Raw genomic sequence first — 19,423 nt, 5'->3', positions numbered from 1 at the left:
GCCACCCGCCGCCCGCCGCCCGCCGCGCGAAGAAAAACAAGCGCCGCTTACTCCCTGTCGCTCCATCCTGTCTTTTCCCGCCTCCTCCTTCGACCCTTCTGCGCACGCGCTGGCCCCGCCCCCCGGTTAGCCCGGCTCCAGCGCACGTGCTGCATCACGTGCCCCTGGTTCCGCCTCTTTTTGAGAACGCGCGCGTCGCGGGGCAGAGCGGGCCGTTAACCGGCGGTTGTGCTGTCTCAGAGGCTGCGTGAGCAGCCGGCGTCGTCCGCGGTTGGGGGTGGTCTGTGTGCGTGTGTCTGCCTATGTGGGAGGACCCCGGGCCCTACATGGGTTGAGGGAATGGAGCAGTCTCTGCGTTAATTCTTAGATTTCAGTTCGTCTGCGCCGAGCCCCAAGAAGTCTTTGCAATAAAAAATCTTGACCGTTGCTGTTCTTGATCATGACCTTTACAGTTTGTGCAGTATCACCTTGAATCAGTTACCTGTGCTCTCTAAAACTGGAAGCTCCTTAAAAGCATGGCGGGTCTGGCCTTTAGAGTTGGGCCCATATCCCTTACTACTAATAATGTCTTAATACCAACAATAATAATTGGCACCCGAGGAGCCACAGACTGGGAGAAAATATTGCTAAACATGTATCTGAGAACTTACTGCCAGAATTTACAAGGAACTCTTAACAATTCAATAATAAGACAACCCAACTTAAAAATGGGCAAGAGATTTGAATAGGCATGTGCACAAGTCCTGAGGTGGGAGCAAACTCAGTGTGCTTGAGAAGCAGCCAGACCTGGGAGGAAGGGAGAACAGGGATTGGGGGAGGCTGTGGGTGAAAGATCAATGTTGGGCAGGGGCTGGGCTGCGGGCCAAGGCAAGGGGTTGGAATTTTGCTCCAATTCACTGGTAAGGAGGCGGAGCTGCTCTCTGGGACACCTGTCAGTGTCCATGTGGGAGAGGCAGCAGGAATCCCGTGGAGGGCGCTGTCGCCCGTCAGGCAATGACTAGGACACTGATGTTGATACCTACGTTTTGGAGAATGTGGTTTGAATCTGGTCTCTTACCAGCGAGAGGGGCTAGGGGTGGGGCATAAAACTGCCAATCATTCTCAAAATCCATTTTTGCCTGTAACTGAGACAATAAAATCTAAAACATCAGACTATTATTGTAAGGGTTGCAGAGATAAACTTCTGGAACACAGTAACAGTTTAATAAACAGCAGCTAACAGTATCTTGCGTCAAATCCACCAGGTAAACAAAATGCACATTCCTGCAGCACCAGATTTGAAGATTTAAGGATTATCTATCAGAAAAATCGCAAAAGATTCACTGGTAAGCACACGCGGCGGGGGTGCGGGCACGCACGCGCACACACACACACTAAAAAGAAAAACAATACACAATATGGAGGACGATTTTTTAATGGTGCAGGGTCTGTATAACTTCCGAAAATAAGCAAAATCAAACCTATCTTGTTAGAGAAACATATATCGTAGCAAAAATTTAAAAACACATGAGAAAGAGAAACACCAAATTGAGGAGGGAGCAATTTCAGTAAGGTGCTGGCAAAAGGAACTAGGACAAGCCCATGGGGTCTTCAAACCATTAGTCACAGATCTAAAATGCGAAAGACCCAAATAAATATAGTCAATGTTTAGATTTGATCCAACTGGGGGCGGACTCCTAGGTGCTCATTTTGTTAGGTTTCATAGTGCACGCTATATACGCTTCACGTTCCCCACCCACCTTCACTTTTCCGTGGCTTTACCCCTCCCTCCATTTCTGTACCTTTCCCCCGTCAGCTCCCAAGGGCAGGGACCTGAGTCAGCTTTGCCCACGGCTGAGTCTTCAGCTCGGGACACTGAGGAGGTGCGCATTTGTTGCATGAGTGAGTATTTTTGTCTATGACTGAATTATTTGAAATAAAGGGAAAAAGAAAAAAAAAAAAAACCTGACCGAATAGCCCTGGGGAGATTGGTGCCCACACACCCAGGGACCAGAGAAGCCCACAGCCTCAGCTGCCAACTCTGCTGGGTGTTAACAGTGGCCTCACGGTTCCAGAAAAACTGTTACGTTTCTACAAGCGCGCTGACCCTGAAGACGTGGGGTGAGCAACATGGAGACTGAGATTTGCTTTCAAATATTTCCACAGAAATAGAGATCCCACTCATTGTTCCACGTGGGTTCATGAAGCTCCAGCCTACTCACTTTCCTTCTCTGAGCTCCTGTGAAATTCTTAGGAGACCATTAAAAAAAAAAAGAGCAGCTTTTTAGGAGGAGGATGGAAGGATGAATGGGTGGAGTACAAAGGACTTTTAGGGCAGCAAAAATACTCTGTGATGCCTAACAATGGACACACATCATCACATGTTTGTCCAAAGCCAGAGAATGTACAACACAGAGCATGAACCACAACATAAACCATGAAGTGGGGGCAATTAAGATGTGTCTATGTAGTTCATTCATCGTAAGAAATGCACCCCTCTGGTGGGGACGTTGATGGTGGGGAGGTTGTACACATGTGGGGGCAAAAGGTGTACGAGAAATTTCTGTACTTTCCACTCAATTTTGCTGGGAACCAGAAATTGCTCTTTCTAAAAAAGGGGAGGGTGGGGGGCAGCTTTAAAGAAAAGCTTAAAAAAAACTTTTTTTTTTTTAAAGCTGCCCCCCTCCCCTCCCCCGCCAGCGCTGTCACCCTACCATGCCTGGCTCCCAGGGGGAATCATGGCACCTGCTTTGGTCTTCCCCTCCCATATGCCCCTTCCCCAGGGGTGGGGGCACTTCTGCTCACCTAGAGGAGAGCCCGGCACCACCAAGTGATAGGTAAATGCTTGACAGAGCTAGTCTTCCCCACGGGGATCTGGCTCAAGCAAGCCAGGAGCCCCCGAGGATCCAGGACCCCCCAACCCCCCACTCCTCCACCCAGGGCTCTAGCACTCCTCCATCCCTAAGGAAAGGCACCATATGAGGACAACTGCCCACTTTGTTAGCCAGCAGCTGGCCTGCAGGGCTCCCTAGGGCCCACCTTCATAGATCGAACCTGCTACCCACTCCCCTGCCCCTGGGACCTTGGGGCAGGTGGGGAAGAGGAGATACCAGGAGTGGGGTTGGGGGCATGGCCTCACAGAGGCTTTGTAAATACAAGGGGGTCACTGGCAGGGATGCTAGGGGGCTGGAGAGCTGGGGCTCAGGGAAGGCAGGCTATCCAGGGTGGCCCATGTCACACGGCACCCTGTGTCCGTGGGGGCCCCGGTTCAGCATCCAGGCGGCACAGGGGACTGTCATATACCATCTGCAGGTTCACCTTGTGGCCCACCAGCTCCCGGATGTTGTTGATGCCGTATTTGATCATTGTTGGGCTTGGGGTGGGGAGGGGAGGAAAACAGTTTTAATGCTACGTCAGGTCATGCTCTCCTCTGATCAAGCCCTCTCCTCTGATGGTTCCCACCTCCGTAAAAGCCCAAGTTGTTCCCAGGGCTCACAAGGCCCTGAATGATTTGTCCTGTCACTTCTCCGCCCTCATCTCCTCCCACTCTACCTACTCCCTCCCTCCAGCCACACTGGCCTCCTCAATGTTCTCCAAATACAGCACACACATTCCTGCCTCCAGGTCTTTGCAGTGGCTGTTCCTGCTGCCTAGAATACTCTTCCCCAGATGTGCCCCTAGCTTACCCCTTCATCCATCTCTGGGCTTTGCTCAGACACTACCTCCTCCTTGAAGCCTTCCCTGACAACTGTCTCCTTAGCCTTCCCTGCTGTGTTCTCCGTTCAGCACTTGCTGGCTTCAGACACACTCTAAACTTTATTTGTTCAGTTTACTTGTTTATCTTGCTAACTGCCATCTTTCTCACTGCACTACGAGCCCAGCTTCACAGAGGCAGGGATGTGTGCTGTCATTCTCCTAGCATAGCACCAAGCATACAGCAGACGCTCACTAAAGGTTTGTCGAATGAAGAACAGATGCACGGGGCTGAAGGTCTGCAGGAGGGTCCCAGCAAGGCACCTGTGTGGCAGCCAAACACCCTAAGTGGTTTGGGCACTCACCGCTCCAGGGAGAGGCCCCAAGCAATGACTGACACATTTTCGGGAAGCCCCATGGGCAGCAGCATCTCAGGGCGGAAGAGCCCAGAATTCCCGACTTCCACCCACTTCTTCAAGCCTACAGGGGAGAGAGAAGGATAGAGCAGGTCTTGTGGATGACTCTGGGTCTGGCAGTGATTTTGGGAGTGGGCTCGGCAGTGACAGGGACCCAGGCTGAGCTGTGGGCAGCCTGAGCCATCCCTCCCCATCCCAGTACCAGGTTCCACCCTGACCTTGGTGGTAGCTGAACACCTCCATGCTGGGCTCCGTGTAGGGGTTGTAGGCCGGCTTGAAGCGCAGCTGGGTGATGCCTGGGCAGGGGAAGCAGGTGAGCAGAGGGGTGGAGGGTAAGCCTGGCGGCATGGCATCCTCCTGTGGCTCTCCTCACACCGCCCACTGCAGCCTGCCTGCCTGCCTACCCAGCTTGGTGAAGAACTGCCGCAGGACACCCATGAGGTGGCCTAGGGTGAGGCCATGATCAGCCACCACGCCCTCGATCTGGTGGAACTCGGCCAGGTGTGTGGCATCCAGGGTCTCATTTCGGAACACACGATCGATGGAGAAGTACTTGGTGGGCGTGAAGGGCTTCTGGGGGTGACAGGCAGGCCAGGCCCGGGAGGTCAGAAGGTCGGCAGGACAGCCCCCTGCCTCCCCTCTCCCGCCCGGGCTGAGCTGCACCTTCTGGGCCAAGCGGTAGAGGGCGCGGGCGGTGGCCGACGTGGTATGCGTGCGCAGCAGGTTCTTCCGGGCCTCCTCCAGCTTCCAGGGGTACTTGTACCTTCGGGAGGACAAACGGGAAGTCCGTGTTGTGGCCTTCAGCCCCCCCAACCTTCCTCCCCCCTGACGCCCCGAAGTCCTGGTCCCGTCTCACCCCTGTGAGCCGTAGCCACCCTGAGAGTGGGTCCGCTTGACCCGATGGACGTAGTCCATTGGGAGCTGCAGGGCCTCAGCTGGATCTGGGCAGGACAGAGCATCATCTGGTCAGTCAAGGAGCATTTCGCAAACAGCCACTGCACAGAGGACAGACAGCAACATGTGCAGCTCCCACCCTTGCCACCCACAGCAGCCGGGGGATACCTGGGAACCCCCAAGTCAGTTACACACCCCCTCTGCCCAGAACCCTCCATCTCCCTGGGGCGGGGGGCGAGGGGTGGGGACAAAGCTCTCTCTTTGGCCACACTGTCCTGTCACTGCCCATTCCTAGTTGATCACTCCCTCTAGTTACAGGGCCTCCCAGCTGATCTGTGAGCATACCAGGCACATTCCAGCCTCGGGGCCTTTGCACAGGCCTTTCCCTCCTGGAACTTTCCTTCCCATATATGGTTCTCTCCCTGACCTCCTTTGCCCTTTACGTAAGTAAACAAAGACTTGATTTTAAGTTGACAGCCCCTTTCCCCTTCACGCCAGTTTTCACTCTGTTTACTGCCATCTTGTGTTACTGCATCTGCATATAACTCAGGATTTAATAAATATCTATCCTTCCAGGACACAGGTCTCACCAGGGCAAGGACTTCATGTTTCATTCATGGCTGTAATCCAGATGTTTAACAAAGACCTTGGCACACAGGAGGGGCTTAGCAACCATTTGTTGCGTGAAGGTGTGAATTCTTAAGATCCCTTTCCAGAAACATTAATTTTGGTGCACCTGAAAAGCTTGACATCAAATCCCAGCTCCACCACATCTAAGCTGTGTGACCCTGGGCAAGTGATGTTCCTTCCCTGAGCCCGTTTCCTCCTTTGTAAAAGAGAGCAAACAATGCTACTTTCTACAGTTGGCAGAATTAGAACAGAGACAGGTGTATGGTGAGACCTTAGTAAGTTTTGGGTGCTATGACAATGATGATAGCAATGCCATTATTACTCCTGGCCAGGTAACAGGCACTCACTAGCCTCCCCTGCCTCTGGTGGGCGGGGGGGTGGGGTGGTTAGCTAACAACCATTGTGGAAAGTCATTCAATTTCAGGCAGTACTAAACACTGTGAACAAAAGGAAAAATTGGGAACCACACCTGAAAACAAGGGATGAGGGACTTTTACAATTCAGGGGGAGAAGGGCATGTCAAGGTGGCCTCTGTAAGGTGACCCATCAGCAGAGGTTTGATGCTGGAGCCAGCCTTGAAGATCTGGGAGACGATGGTTCTTGGCAGACAACTGCTTGGCAGCGCAGGCAAGGGCCATGAAGTGGGCAGGAGGGGACATGGGAGGAGGTCACAGAGGTTGCCGGGACCAGCTCACGGCGGCCCGGCTGGCCGCACCGAGGATGCAATTTATTCTGTGAAATGAGTATGCCACTCCAAAAAGTTCTGGATTGCGCGGCCAGTTCCACCCACCTCGGAGGAAGAAGGTGTCGTGTTGGTCACGCGCCGGGTGCTGCTGGGGCTGGAAAAGTGCATCAAAGTTCCAGAAGGAGCTCTCAATGAAGTTGTCAGTCGGCATCTCTGTGAACCTGGAGGGAGATACAGCCTGACTGTGCTGCTGGTGCCCAGTGGCTGGGCCGGCCCCACCCCGGCCCCGTGCTCACCCCATCTCCAGGAAGATCTGCCGGAACTGCGTGCGGACCTTGAGGAGAGGGTGCAGGTGGCCGCTGTCTGGGAGGACGCCATGGGCCAAGAAGTTGTACGGCTTGAAGGGCCGGTCCCGCCAGGAGCCGCTGTTGAGGGATGCAGGGTACGTGGGCCTGGTGAGGGCTGCCCTCCCTCCCCGACCTGCCCCAGTTCCTGGGGCCACCCCCTACCTGGAGATCATCTCTGGGCTCAGCTCTGTCTCCTGCTTGGAGATGCTGGTGCTGAAGGCACTGCCTTTGCTCACCCAGTAGGTCTTCAGGGTCCTGTGGCCAGACAGGAGGAGGGGACACCATTGTCACCTCCTTCAAGAGGCTTCCCTTGATCTTCTAGCTGATGCTGACCCCAACACCAGCCACCAAGTCACTCTGCTTTATTTTCCTCCTGATATTCATCATCACCTGCAACCCTCTTATTCAGTCCATGCCTACATCCTTCTGTCGCTCACTTACTCATTCAACAAATACTTAATGAGAATCTACCACGTGCCAGGGTTTACTCAATGTACTGAGCATAGAGCTGAGCAAGAATAACAGGTAAACTCTCGGGGCGGGCTCTACTCCACTGAAATCATCCCACTACCTTGTGGAAAAGAGGCCATTTTATAACGAGGAAACTGAGGCCCAGAAAGACAGGTGAGTTGGCCAAGGTCACACAACCAATAAGTAAGTGCCAGAGCCAGGACCTGGACTGGGCAGCCCTCCTCCAGCCTATGTCCTCATAACCGCTATGCCACTCGGTATCTGCTCAAAGGGTATGTCAGCCCTGGGAAAGCAGAGCCTTAGGCCTGTCCAGGTCCCGGCATTCAATGAATTTCAGACATTGAAATCAGAGCTGTAAAGGAAATAAACATGGCACTCAGTATGGAGAGCAGAAGTGGCCAGCTTTTATGGAACTCAAAGGGAGAGAGGGGTGTCAGGATGGCCTCTTTAAGGTGACACATGGTTTGGTGCCCAAGCCTGGCTTAAGGGAAGACCATTCTCAGCAGAAGTCATGGCATGAGCAAAGGCCCTGAGGTGGCAGGAGCCTGGCATGAGTGCTTGACAACCCCATGGTAAAGCAGAGCTGGGAGGACACTGAGCACTGTGGCCCAGTGTGGGTGGGGCGACTCTGTCCCCCCAATCCCGAAGACCAAGTGGATGACACAGGATGGAAGGGGGGGCACCCACTCACACTTCAGTCAGCAGCTTCCTCTTCCTGAGCTCACTCCTTTCTTTCTCACCCAGCTTCTCAGCCTGCCCACCCTGCACCAGCTGGAGCCGCCGCTGCACCTCGTCCTCCACGCGGTCCACCTGCCGTGATGATGGGTGTGAGAGGCTGTGACGGCCAGGGGCCCACCTACTCGCCTGCCCCTCTGCATGCAGGGACTCACCACTCGGAACACCCGGGGCCCGTCGGCTGCACTCTTGTCCACGCGGATCCACTTGTTGGACATGGCCTTGCTGAAGCCCACCTTGCCACTGGGCAGTCGCTGGGGGAGCGAGGTCATAGTGAGCGAAGCACGAGGGCCACTTCACCCCATCACTTCCCTAGGCCTCGCCCCTAGGACCTTACCATGAGCTCGCTCTGGGCCAGGCCCTCCTGGGGGATGCTGTGAAATACCCGGGCCTCATGGCTGCCCTCCCGGGCCATCTCCTCGCCCTCGGCCGTAAGCTCCCAGCGCTTGGTGGAGCGCAGCTCAGCCTCAATGATCTGCGGGGAGATGGGGGGAGGGAAGACCCACAGTGACAGGGCTCAGAGCCAGGCACGCCCTCACCAAAGCGCTTAGGTTGCACAGTGCCTGAAACCAGCTTCACATCTGAGCTGCGCCACTTCCCAGGTGAGTGAACACCCCTTGCCGAGCCTCAGTTTCCCTTCTGTGACACAGGATAATGACGGAGATGGCTCACATCTCCCAGGGTGAAGTAAAGTACTAAGAATGGTACCTAGCAGGGGGCACCTGGGTGGCACAGCGGTTAAGCGTCTGCCTTCGGCTCAGGGCGTGATCCCGGCATTATGGGATCGAGCCCCACATCAGGCTCCTCCGCTAGGAGCCTGCTTCTTCCTCTCCCACTCCCCCTGCTTGTGTTCCCTCTCTCGCTGCCTGTCTCTATCTCTGTCAAATAAATAAATAAAATCTTTAAAAAAAAAAAAAAAAAAGAATGGTACCTAGCAAAAAATAAGTTCTTTCTATTGCTTTTAAATCTGAGAAGGTTTTTTAAGGTCCCAGGTGAACTGATTCGTTTCCACATTTAACACGTTTGCATCTCAGTGCCCAGGGTGTCAGAAAAGGGCGCCCTGTTACACACAGGAATCCAAAGTTCCATGATGAGGATGGGTTCAGGTCGTGCACAGAGAAGCAAGGCTGGGTGGGGCCCACAGGGCTTAGCTCCCTCTTCACTCTTAATTCCCAGCTCTGCTCCTTACTCCCTGTGTGACCTTGGGAAAGTTGCTTAACTTCCGTGAGCAAGTTTTCTTACCAGCAAGAGAAAGGTGTGATGGGCTCTACCCCAGGAAGTTTTCTTGAGTAATTATTGAATTAACATATGGAAAAGACGGAGAACGTCTAGCAGTACCAAATACTGCATGAACTCTAACCACTATTCCTATCATTGTCATCATTACCATGGCTGTGTTAGACCGAACCATAATAAATAGCCACTACTTAACCTTCTGTGACAACACAAGTCAATTTCACATTAATCAAGGTACTGTTACCCCATTCACAATGCCCTCTCTGCACTGATGACCCCAGGCTCTGCAGCCTGAACACTTAATTTCAAATCCACGTTTGCCTGTTCCTCTAGTGACATTGATCAAGTTACTGACCAGTGCTCGGAAGGTGTCCAGGCTGCAAAATGGAGATATCAGTGCTACCATCCTGGGTTAATGACAAGGACTAGACAATAAATAAGGCCGAGACCAAAGTGGGGCACAGAACATGAGCTTAATGAATATGCAGCCCGGTTATGTTCTCTGATTTGTAGCCCCGAGGATCCAGCTTACTGGGTGTGCCCACAGGCCTCTCAGAATCTTCCTCCTATGACTCTATCAACCTTTTACTTATCCAGGTCAAAAAAGGCTGGGCTTCATCCATGCTCTCCCTGCCTTGCCATGAATCTCCTTTCATTCCCTCTCCTGAATCTTCTCTCCATTCCACCTGCGTCCCCACAACCCAACACCATGCCCTCTAGCTTGGGGATGTACCAGCCTCTGCCTTTGGCCCCTCACCGCTAGTCCCACTCCTGACAATCCTTCCCCAAAGTGATGCAGACAGGTCACACATTTGACTGGCTCCAGCTCCTGCCATGGCTCTCCAGTACCCCCGTGAGATAAAGACCTACAAGGCCTTGCAAATTTTGGCTCTACTAATGCCTTTCTACACGTTTCCCATTTCTGCCATTGATCTCTGGAGCTTTTCTCCTCAGTGCAGAGGTCCGACTGAAGGTGATGACTATCACCTCCTCCAGAACGTTCTCCTTGACTCTCAAGCTTGGGCCAGGTGTCACCTCTGGGCTCCCTGTACTTCCGCCATCACTCGGAGGGTCACCTGAGTATCTCCCTTATTAGACCGCAACCTCCGTGAGGGCCAAGACCGCATCTTCCTCGTTCACCATCGTGCCCTCCCTAACGCCTACCATGTCTCAATGGACATTTACTGAGTGCAGAACGTGAGTGCTCCTGGGCTCTCACTTGTTCCAGACTCCCTGCCTGCGCACCCTAGGCTGGACTCCCGAAGGATTCTTCAGCAGGCAGGGCCTTCTGGGCAAGGGGACTACAGGTGCCAAAGCGAGGAGGCCCGGCATCACGGGCCCGACTCACCTCGCCCAGCGCTTGCAGGCTCTTCACGGCGCCCACCACGGCCTGGTGGTCCACGCCCAGCTTAGCCGCCAGCTCCGCGCTGTCCAGGCCTCCATCGGCTGCCTCTAGATGCCGGAGCAGCACCTCCGCCACCGGGCCGTCCGCCATGGCTGCGGCCAGCGTGCTCAGCGTGTCCCACCCGGGGCCTGAATAACCGGAACCGGAACCGGCGCCGGGAGTGTGTCGCCATCTTGCGTGTGGCGGACCGGTGGCCAGGCTCAAGACGCCGCCATCTTCGGTGTGGCGATTGAACCTTAGAGGGTGGGAGAGACTCAGTGCCTGCCTCCGCCCTAGCTAGACTAGTGGTGTCTGGTTGACCAGAGAGGCCAAAGTGCCCACGTCAAGGACAGAATCACAGCGTTGTTTTAAGTTTCATCCAGCCTCACTTCCAGCAGGCGGTGTGACCTTGGACTTTCCTCTCTCTGAGCCTAGGAGCCCTCTGCCCTTCTGGGATTCGCTCTTGGCCTGCAGGAGGGCTGTAGGTGGTGGGCTCCAGAGATAGTCATTCTGCTGATAGCAACGACTTATAAGTTTTTAAAGGGAGGCTAGGTAGGGACCATCCCTATTTATAAAAGGGAGAGAGACTCACCTAATAATAGTTATAGTCAAAGTAGCAGCTAACCTGTATGGATATCTTGTGTCCTCTGTCCAGTACTAAGTGCTTCAGGTGTGTTATTTAATTTTCCCCAAAACTTTGATGTAGATATTAATTTAATCCCCCTTTCACAGTTGTGAAAATGGAGCCTAAGAGGGTGATACAACTTCCCCACAGTTCTACAAGCAGTTGGTAGAGATGGTGTCAGAAACTATGAACACCTCAGATCCCACTCCAATCTCTGCATGCTCTGAGAAGATCAATGTCAGGGCAATAATGGATACCCTAATTAGTACTGGCCTATAGAAATATAATGCAAGACACAAATCTAATTTTAAATTTTCTAGTGGCAATGTTCAAAACAAAATGGATGAAATTAAAGAATCTACCAAACCTAATACGTCCAAATTATCACTTCAATACCATAAAGTTACTAATGTAATATTTTACATTCTTTTTTTCACAGTAAGTCTCCAAAATTTGATGTGTGTTTTACACTTATGGCACATCTCAGTTGGAACCAGCTACTTTTCAAATACTCAATAGTCACATATGGCCAGTGGAGATTATAGTAGACGTGCAAGTAGATTCTAATCCCTTTTATGTCACTCAGCCAAGTCACTTAATCTTTCTGTGCCTGTTTCCTTGCCTGGGTAGAGATGATACAAGCCCAGGTTATTGTGAGATTTAAGTGAAATACTGTCCACACATGTACGCATACTTGCTAATACTAAATTGATTGTGGACCATGTGACAAGCACTATCATAAGTAGAACACCTTTACTCATTTAACCCTCACCCTTATTATGTGAGCCTGAAAAGATCTTAGTAACCTAATATCACCCAATCCTGACCCTACAGTGAGGTCCTGATAAAAATTCAGTATGTGGATCTCCACGTCCCTTCTTAGCTTCGAAGCACTTACTTTGTTTTTATTTAATTCCTCCAAGAGTCTTTCCGTCATACAGCAAGTAGGTTCTAACCCTCTTCCATGCCAGGTGCTGCAAGAGACACTGGGGGATGGTGAAGTAAGACAGTCACAGTGTCTACCCTCAAGCAGGAAGCACCAAGCTCATGTGTGCAGGACATATGGTGGAAGGGAGGGAAGGTGGGAGGGTCACTGGCAGGCCTGGAGTGATCACCCCAGATTGGGGCTCCTCATGAGGGGGTGCAGGTTGGGTGATACTGGATATGCCTGGGGCAGAGCCCCAACTTCTCCAAGACTCCCCATTCCTCCTTTTTCTTTGTCCCCACCACTATCAAGGAAGCACTCCTTCCCCACTCTTTTGCCAGGATTCCCTCCTTCCACACTCCATTTCCATGTTACCAGGTCCAGGGCCTGTTTGCTTAGAGTTTGGGAAACCCCCAGACCTCCTTCCTGCTTCCTGCAGCTTGGGGGCAGGGAAATGGTGTCAGTCACTGTCAGTCACGTGCCTCTGGCTCAGAAGACTCTAGTCTCAGGGGTCCTGCCCATCTCCCCTGGACTTTATCTTCTCCACCATCTGCCTGGTTTCTTTTTTTTCTTCTCCAACGGAACCCCCCTCCTCTCCTCTTTAGCCGTTTAATTGCAAAAGCCAGGCCGTTTGCGGGAGACCACAGGCAGCGACCCCTTTACCGGCTGAGGGAGGGTTTAAAGGAGAGGCGGCAATGAGGAACAACCCTACCAAACTCTAGGAGCCACAGGCCATAGTCACATCTTCAAGCCCTCTAGTCTTCCTTCTCTCTGTCCCAGGGCAGCCCTAACAGCTTTGAAAGCGGTTCTGTAGGGCGGCACCTAGCCAAGGTTGCTCCTTCTAGCCTCTTAGGGGCTCCTGTGACTTCAGAGGCTAAGTGACTTTCCCCAGTCACACAGCGGCAGTCTGACAGGCTGTCAGAGCACTAGGGACCACTAAGGACCAGAGAAGAGAGAGCTGGCATTTTACTCGCTAGCCTGCAAGGCTGTGGCACTGGGGTAAGTGAAGACCCAGCGCCCCAGCCCCTGAGCGCTGGTGCCCTCTCTGCCCCATCCTGCCCTGGGGCGGGGGAGAGCGAGAGCGAGCACGTCGGAGTGAGGGCTCCCCAACTGCAGAGTAGAAAGTGGTTAGGAAAACCTTGCCCACACCTCCCCGCAGAGGGATGAAAGAGGGCGAGCTCGGGCAGGGTCCCGGTGCAGCGCGGTGACACCCGCACACGCACGCGTTCTTTAAACGCCGGGACCAGAAGCTAAGCGCGCGGGCTAGGGCGGGGTTGGGTCGAGGTCTGGTCACATGACCTGGGCTTAGGGGCTCGAGGCCCCCACCACACCGGTGGGAGGCCCCCACAACGCGTGGTCGACCTTCATTGGCCAGTTGTGTGGCCAATAGAAATCGGCCATCTGGGAACCCTGCGTTCCGAGGCACAGCCTAACATGCTCGGACGACAAGGGCCCAATGGAAAGTCAGGGCCTTGGCCGCAGACCAATGACAAGGTGCGGAGGGCGGGACAAGAGGCCGGGCCAGGTTGGTTTGAGAGGCGGGAGGCTATAAAAGCGCGCGGCCGGCGGCAGCGTCTGCCCCTACTGCAGAGCCGCCGCCGGAGGAGAGATTTAAAGGGCCCGCGCGCCGCCGCCCCCTCGGCCCGCCATGCTGCTACCCGTGCCGCTGCTGCTCGGCCTTCTCGGCCTGGCCGCTGCCGAGCCCGCCATCTACTTCAAGGAGCAGTTTCTGGACGGAGGTAAGGCCTGGTCCCGTCTCGAGGCCGTCCCGACGACGAAGGCGGCCCCTCAGCCTAGGTCTGCATTGTACCCCTGTAATTACTGCTTAGAGGACCAATACGGTGGTCTCCGGGGACGACAGCCGCAAGCGAGCCTCCCTTCCATGTCCCTGGGGAGCGTCGAGGGTGCAGCGAGCTCCCGCGGCGGAGTTAGGATTCGCTGGCGGAGCCCTTAAGCCATTGAAGGTGTCAAACTAGAGGCTGGGGTGGGGTCAGTCAAGGGGCATTTGTTTCCTAGTCTTCAGCAGTTTGAGGCCACTGGCGGATATTCGGTGGGGAGAGATCCGTACGGCCGCACTGACCTGCTCTTTTGATTCCCTAGATGGGTGGACCGACCGCTGGATCGAATCCAAACACAAGTCAGATTTTGGTAAATTTGTCCTTAGTTCCGGCAAGTTCTACGGTGACCAGGAGAAGGATAAAGGTAAGAGCCTGGGGCGGGTGGGTGTTCAGATTCAGGAGGACTTCCTGGGGGAAGCCCTGCACAAGACACAGCCTGGGTATCCCCACAAGCAGGGCAGGGGTTGGAAGGGGCCGTCCTCTGTGTCTCCAATGCTTAGGGTCCTGGAGGCTGGGGCTGAGCCATGACCTCACTATGGTCTCCTGCTAGGGCTGCAGACAAGCCAGGATGCCCGCTTTTACGCTTTGTCGGCCAGATTTGAGCCCTTCAGTAACAAGGGCCAGACACTGGTGGTGCAGTTCACCGTGAAACACGAACAGAACATCGACTGTGGGGGCGGCTACGTGAAGCTTTTTCCAGATGGTTTGGACCAGACCGACATGCACGGAGACTCTGAATACAACATAATGTTTGGTGAGGGGCCCCGCCCTGGTGCTGACCTTTGATCCTTACAGGGAGACTGAAATCTCAGGGGTTCCTTAAAGCCCCCCACAGGTAGTTTTGAGAACATGAGACATAACTTATGTAGTTAAGGCTTGTGTTTAGAAGGGAGACGGAGCATTGCATTGTTATTGTTGATCTGAAACTGTTAGTTTACGGGATTTTCTGTAGCTATGTCCTGATATTACCAGTGAGGGCATTAAATCCTAGAGTCGGGTTTTTTGTTTTGTTTGTTTTTTACTTTTTCCTTTTTAAAAGTCTCCGTGTTTGGCTCTTTAGAACCCATCAGGGTCTGATTCCTGCCTTATGATCCTTTATAGACCTGAATTTAAGAACCAAGTCTTCCTTTTGTAAAAGGGGGGGAGCTTTGCAATGGCGGGCAGCTCCTTGCTTTAACTGAACCCGCTTTTCACCTAGGCCCCGATATCTGTGGCCCCGGCACCAAGAAGGTTCACGTCATCTTCAACTACAAGGGCAAGAACGTGCTGATCAACAAGGACATTCGTTGCAAGGTGTGACTGGGGGTGGTGACAAATGGCTGATGGGGGAGTCTCAGAGGCCAGCCCTGGTGGGCGGGGCCACTCATCTCCCACCCTCTTCAGGATGATGAATTCACACACCTGTATACCCTGATTGTGCGGCCGGATAACACCTATGAGGTGAAGATTGACAACAGCCAGGTGGAATCAGGCTCCTTGGAGGATGATTGGGACTTCCTCCCTCCCAAGAAGATAAAGGATCCTGATGCTTCGAAGCCTGAAGACTGGGATGAGCGGGCCAAGATTGATGACCCCACAGACTCCAAGCCTGAGGTTGGTGCTTGGGCAGAGGCTCCCCACATGGAGGGTGCACAGGACAGCTGGGTTGACTGACATTTTTGTGTATCCTCAGGACTGGGACAAGCCCGAGCACATCCCTGACCCTGATGCTAAAAAGCCAGAGGACTGGGATGAAGAGATGGACGGAGAGTGGGAACCACCTGTGATTCAGAACCCTGAGTACAAGGTGAGTCAGGCTCTGAGCAGGGTGGGGGTGCGGGGTGCACAGTGGGGAGCCCACTGACCTCCACTCAACCACTATTTCCCTTCCCCTTCTGCAGGGCGAGTGGAAGCCCCGGCAGATCGACAACCCAGATTACAAGGGCACTTGGATCCACCCAGAGATTGACAACCCTGAGTATTCCCCTGATAGCAACATCTATGCCTATGAGAACTTTGCTGTTCTGGGCTTAGATCTCTGGCAGGTAAGAGAGGGGCTTCCTGGAGTACTGCAGGGTCATCCAGGAGGAAACGGATGGTAGTAGCATTCAACTGCGGGCATATCTGAGCCCAAACTGCTTTTCCTGAAGAATTTCCTGGTCTGTCTTTAATGGAGTTCTCACAGCACCCACTTTGAAGTTCTGCTTATTACGTGCCGGATACCTAAGTTTTTTCACACAGACTTGTTTAACTACCCTTAACAACTAGAAGTTGGTTAGATAGCCTTGTTAAAAAATTAGTTTCAGGGTTACTTGTTTGAGTTAGTTGGTACAACATGCAAGTTTTGATCTCACAGGCATGAGTTCAAGCCTCACATTGGGAGTAGAGCCTACTGGGAAAAAAAAAATGTGACTACTAGAAGAAATTTAGAAAAATTCCATTTCAGGGGGACTGAATTTTTGTCAGTTTTATTCACTAATAAACATTTTGTGCCTAGAATGATGCCTGGCATGTAGTAGGTACTAGAAAAATATTTGAAGAGACTGAAAGACCCGATTTTACAGATGAAGAAATTGAAGGGGCATTGTGTAGTTGTCATGGGAACATGTGGGGCTGGGGGGGGCTTGTCCAAGGCCAGGGATATCCGATATCCCCTCTGACCACTTCTCCATCAATCCTTCTGCCCCCCCCCAGGTCAAGTCTGGCACCATCTTTGACAACTTCCTTATCACCAACGATGAAGCATATGCAGAGGAGTTTGGAAATGAGACCTGGGGTGTCACGAAGGTGGGACCAGGGTCTGGTCCTGGGCTTGGGGGTGGGTAGGACTGGTGGCTGGGGCCAGGCCCTAAGGTGTGTGGTCTCTGTGCAGGCAGCAGAAAAGCAGATGAAGGACAAGCAGGACGAGGAGCAGAGGCTAAAGGAGGAGGAAGAGGACAAAAAGCGCAAGGAAGAGGAGGAGGCAGACAAGGAAGATGAGGAAGACAAGGATGAGGATGAGGAGGATGAAGATGACAAGGAGGAGGAGGAAGAGGAAGATGCTGCCGCTGGCCAGGCCAAGGATGAGCTGTAGGGGCCACGCCGCTGCCTCGAGGGCTGGACTGAGGCCTGAGCGCTCCCGCTGCAGAGCCGGCTGCGCCAAATAATGTCTCTATGAGACTGGAGAACTTTCATTTTTTTCCAGGCGGGTTCTGATTTGGGGTGGATTTTGTTTTTTTTTTTTTCTCCCCTCTTTTTTTTTAAACTGGTGTTTTGTCTTTGATTCTCCTTTAGTCCTTATTCCTGATCCTCATCTTTCTTGATTGACATCTTTGCCTTCCTCTGTCCCCTTCTCTCCCCAGATCCCTTAGTTTCCCTCCAACCTGAGGGGGCAGGGGAGTGTGGAAGAGAAGCCCCAGGCCCAAGATTCCATCTGCTTTCCTTCCTGGATCCCAGAGGGGGGCAGGAGAAGAGGGTGGCATCCCCAGCCCCCAGCACTGAGGAAGAACAGGGCTCCTAGGGCCTGAGCTCTGACCCCTACCTACCATCTCCCTTTTTCCCCTGCTCCCAGGACTGGGCCACTTCTGGGTGGGGCAGTGGGTTCTGGCTTGGCTCACACTGAGAATGTAAGGACTACAAACAAAATTTCTATTAAATTAAGTTTTGTGTCTTCCTCCTGTGTCTCCTTCTGGGGGAGGTGACTCTCGAGTAAGGCTCATTTTCCACCAGCTAAAGTGTTGGTTGAATGTCCCATAAAGTTCCAGGGCTGTTGTTTACCCCCACAACTTCAAACCAGTGGGAGAAGGATTGTTAGAAATGCCATTACATTACAAATACTCAACGTATTAACTCATTGAGTCTTTGCACCAAACTGGTGAGTTTTGTTTCTAGCAACCAGTTCAGTTTGATGAGGAGGCTGAGCTCCAGAATTTAAGGAGTAGGGCAGGGCTATGAACCCACATTGTGGCAGCATTTCATGCCCTCCATTTTACACTCAACCATATATACCTCTTAACTGTTAATGAGCGAGACTACGTAGAACGATTGGACCATTTTAAACGTTTTCTTAATACCAGTCAGTATTAGAAACTATTCCTTTTATAATAATATAGGTGCAGACATGGTAAATAGTGTGTTGGTGATCTCAGAATTCTTACAGGGAAAGAGATGGCCCCTAGGAGGGTGCAGAGATGACAGACCAACAAGGTCTAGGCTCCCTGAGGCTTAGCCCATCTCTTGGGGTTCACGAGGCTGCCACTGAAGTCCAGTAGGTGGTCTGGAGGTCATGTCCGTTGTTGCAGGAGAGAGGCAAGAAACCCTCAACAGCCTGGCCTACTGTGGTGGAAACGTCTAGGCTCTGCCTGCGGTGAAGGGAAAAACAACAGGACCTGGTTACAGTTGGGCAATGGGTGAGGTGTCCAGTAACTGCCTGGTACTGGGCTTGAGTTGAGTACTTGAAGCTAAAGAGCAGGTTTGGAGGCATGTAATGGTCATTTCAGGATGGGAGGGCCTCCACCAGTAATGGAGATACTCTCAGCCTTACCTCCATCCAGTCCCCCAAAGCACCATCTTCAACTAAAGTTTTGGCCAACTAATCCTTAAATTCCTTGTTCGTTGGATGGGCCTCCATGCTTCCCACCTATGTCCTGTGGCCCAGCTCCACCCTTCTGGGAAGCCTCTAGAACTGGTGCATCCAGGGAATGGTTATGGAGAGAATTCTGTATTCAATGTAGGGAGACCTTGAAAGGTGACGTTTCCTTAAACACTTGTGGGGTCCGACTGGGGATAATGGGGTGAACAAAGTGGTTGGGGAAGGAGCAGCAGAGTGGTGGGACACCCAGGAGCTAGTACTGTAGGTTCATTCCAAAAATCCAGTTCTTCAGGAATGAAGGAGGCCCCAAACTGGCCCCTTGTCCCTGCTTCCACAGCCAAATGTGGTTTTTAGAATTTTCATTTTTTAATTGTTAGTGACCTTTTGAGTATCTTTTCCAGTCCTGAGTAAGGGTTCCTATGAGGGTGGCCACACCAGAACAAAACTAATTTTGGAGACAAAAAAAAAAACCTTCATAGAAAAAATACAAATATCTATAAGTACATGAAAAAATTTGTTCAATGTAATCAACAGAAACTCATAAGGGCATCAAACGGGGCCACGTCGGAGCCATTTTGTGGCTGTATGACGTCACCTCTAACGGCATGGCGTCACTCTAGTAAGCCACGTGATGTGTACGCGTGCTGAATGAGAAGCTACCTCCGGAAGCCGAGTTTAGTCTGCGCATGCCTGACCAAAGGCCTCACTCTTGCGCATGCCCACCAAGGCTAAGGGGGGGGGGCGCAGGTCACGTGCTCTGGTGGTCCGCGCGCGCACCGCCTGCCCCGGAAGCGGTCGGCTCCCGGCGCGGCTGGGCGCTAAGATGGCGGCGGCGTGAGTTGCATGTTGTGTGAGGATCCCGGGGCCGCCGCGTTGCTCCGGCCCCGCCATGGCCGTCACCATCACGCTCAAAACGCTGCAGCAGCAGACCTTCAAAATCCGCATGGAGCCTGACGAGACGGTGGGAGCTGGACCGGAGCCCGGGGGTGGGAACGACGGGTGCCGGGGGGGGGGGG

General features: G+C 52.9%; 3 protein-coding genes and 1 long non-coding RNA gene across 5 annotated transcripts in view; 2 read left to right on the top strand and 2 right to left on the bottom strand.

Moving 5' to 3' along the window:
* Positions 1–1,398: 1,398 nt before the first annotated feature.
* FARSA (phenylalanyl-tRNA synthetase subunit alpha) lies at positions 1,399–10,615 on the bottom strand. Its single transcript, XM_008711735.2, has 13 exons — positions 10,435–10,615; positions 8,188–8,325; positions 8,006–8,104; positions 7,807–7,925; positions 6,807–6,899; positions 6,594–6,722; positions 6,403–6,518; positions 4,945–5,029; positions 4,752–4,851; positions 4,493–4,661; positions 4,307–4,384; positions 4,038–4,152; positions 1,399–3,352 (listed from the first exon to the last, which is right to left on the bottom strand). Exons 1-13 carry the CDS (start codon positions 10,579–10,581, stop codon positions 3,214–3,216), a joined length of 1,527 nt encoding a protein of 508 aa, XP_008709957.2. The 5' UTR covers positions 10,582–10,615; the 3' UTR covers positions 1,399–3,213.
* A 2,982-nt stretch (positions 10,616–13,597) lies between these two features.
* Positions 13,598–17,489, top strand: CALR (calreticulin). The gene is made up of 9 exons (XM_008711733.2): positions 13,598–13,759; positions 14,121–14,222; positions 14,409–14,612; positions 15,057–15,151; positions 15,242–15,451; positions 15,531–15,644; positions 15,739–15,882; positions 16,532–16,624; positions 16,710–17,489. The coding sequence occupies exons 1-9, from the start codon at positions 13,669–13,671 to the stop codon at positions 16,908–16,910; spliced, it is 1,254 nt and encodes a 417-aa protein (XP_008709955.1). The 5' UTR covers positions 13,598–13,668; the 3' UTR covers positions 16,911–17,489.
* A 385-nt stretch (positions 17,490–17,874) lies between these two features.
* LOC121102536 overlaps positions 17,875–19,423 on the bottom strand; it is a 3,734-nt gene continuing 2,185 nt past the window's right edge. Inside the window, exon 2 of the long non-coding RNA XR_005834620.1 lies at positions 17,875–18,177. This is a non-coding gene — a long non-coding RNA (uncharacterized LOC121102536). The remainder of the gene's footprint in view (positions 18,178–19,423) is intronic.
* Positions 19,183–19,423, top strand: part of RAD23A (RAD23 homolog A, nucleotide excision repair protein) — a 5,876-nt gene continuing 5,635 nt past the window's right edge. The window contains exon 1 of one of the 2 annotated variants that reach the window (XM_040629237.1): positions 19,183–19,368. In XM_040629237.1, the coding sequence (XP_040485171.1) occupies positions 19,297–19,368 (72 nt within the window). In that variant the 5' untranslated portion in view covers positions 19,183–19,296. The remainder of the gene's footprint in view (positions 19,369–19,423) is intronic. The other variant, XM_040629238.1, reaches the window with a different exon arrangement.

This window comes from Ursus maritimus, unplaced genomic scaffold (genome assembly GCF_017311325.1).
Source record: "Ursus maritimus isolate PB19 unplaced genomic scaffold, ASM1731132v1 scaffold_14, whole genome shotgun sequence".
In the NCBI taxonomy this organism is placed as follows: Eukaryota; Metazoa; Chordata; class Mammalia; order Carnivora; family Ursidae; genus Ursus; species Ursus maritimus.
The sequence above is the reverse complement of the archived record's forward strand: the minus strand, read 5'-3'. Positions and strand labels throughout refer to the sequence as shown.

What these genes read in the sequence shown, in the direction of transcription:
- FARSA (XM_008711735.2), bottom strand. Translation starts at nt 10,581, where the DNA reads ATGGCGGACGGCCCGGTGGCGGAGGTGCTGCTCCGGCATCTAGAGGCA. An exon ending in AGGAAGCTGCTGACTGAAGT is followed by an intron (nt 6,900 to 7,806) that starts GTGAGTGGGTGC and finishes GTCTGGCCACAG; the next exon opens with GACCCTGAAGACCTACTGGG. An exon ending in TCTACCGCTTGGCCCAGAAG is followed by an intron (nt 4,662 to 4,751) that starts GTGCAGCTCAGC and finishes TGTCACCCCCAG; the next exon opens with AAGCCCTTCACGCCCACCAA.
- CALR (XM_008711733.2), top strand. Translation starts at nt 13,669, where the DNA reads ATGCTGCTACCCGTGCCGCTGCTGCTCGGCCTTCTCGGCCTGGCCGCT. An exon ending in ACAAGGACATTCGTTGCAAG is followed by an intron (nt 15,152 to 15,241) that starts GTGTGACTGGGG and finishes CACCCTCTTCAG; the next exon opens with GATGATGAATTCACACACCT. An exon ending in TTCAGAACCCTGAGTACAAG is followed by an intron (nt 15,645 to 15,738) that starts GTGAGTCAGGCT and finishes CCCCTTCTGCAG; the next exon opens with GGCGAGTGGAAGCCCCGGCA.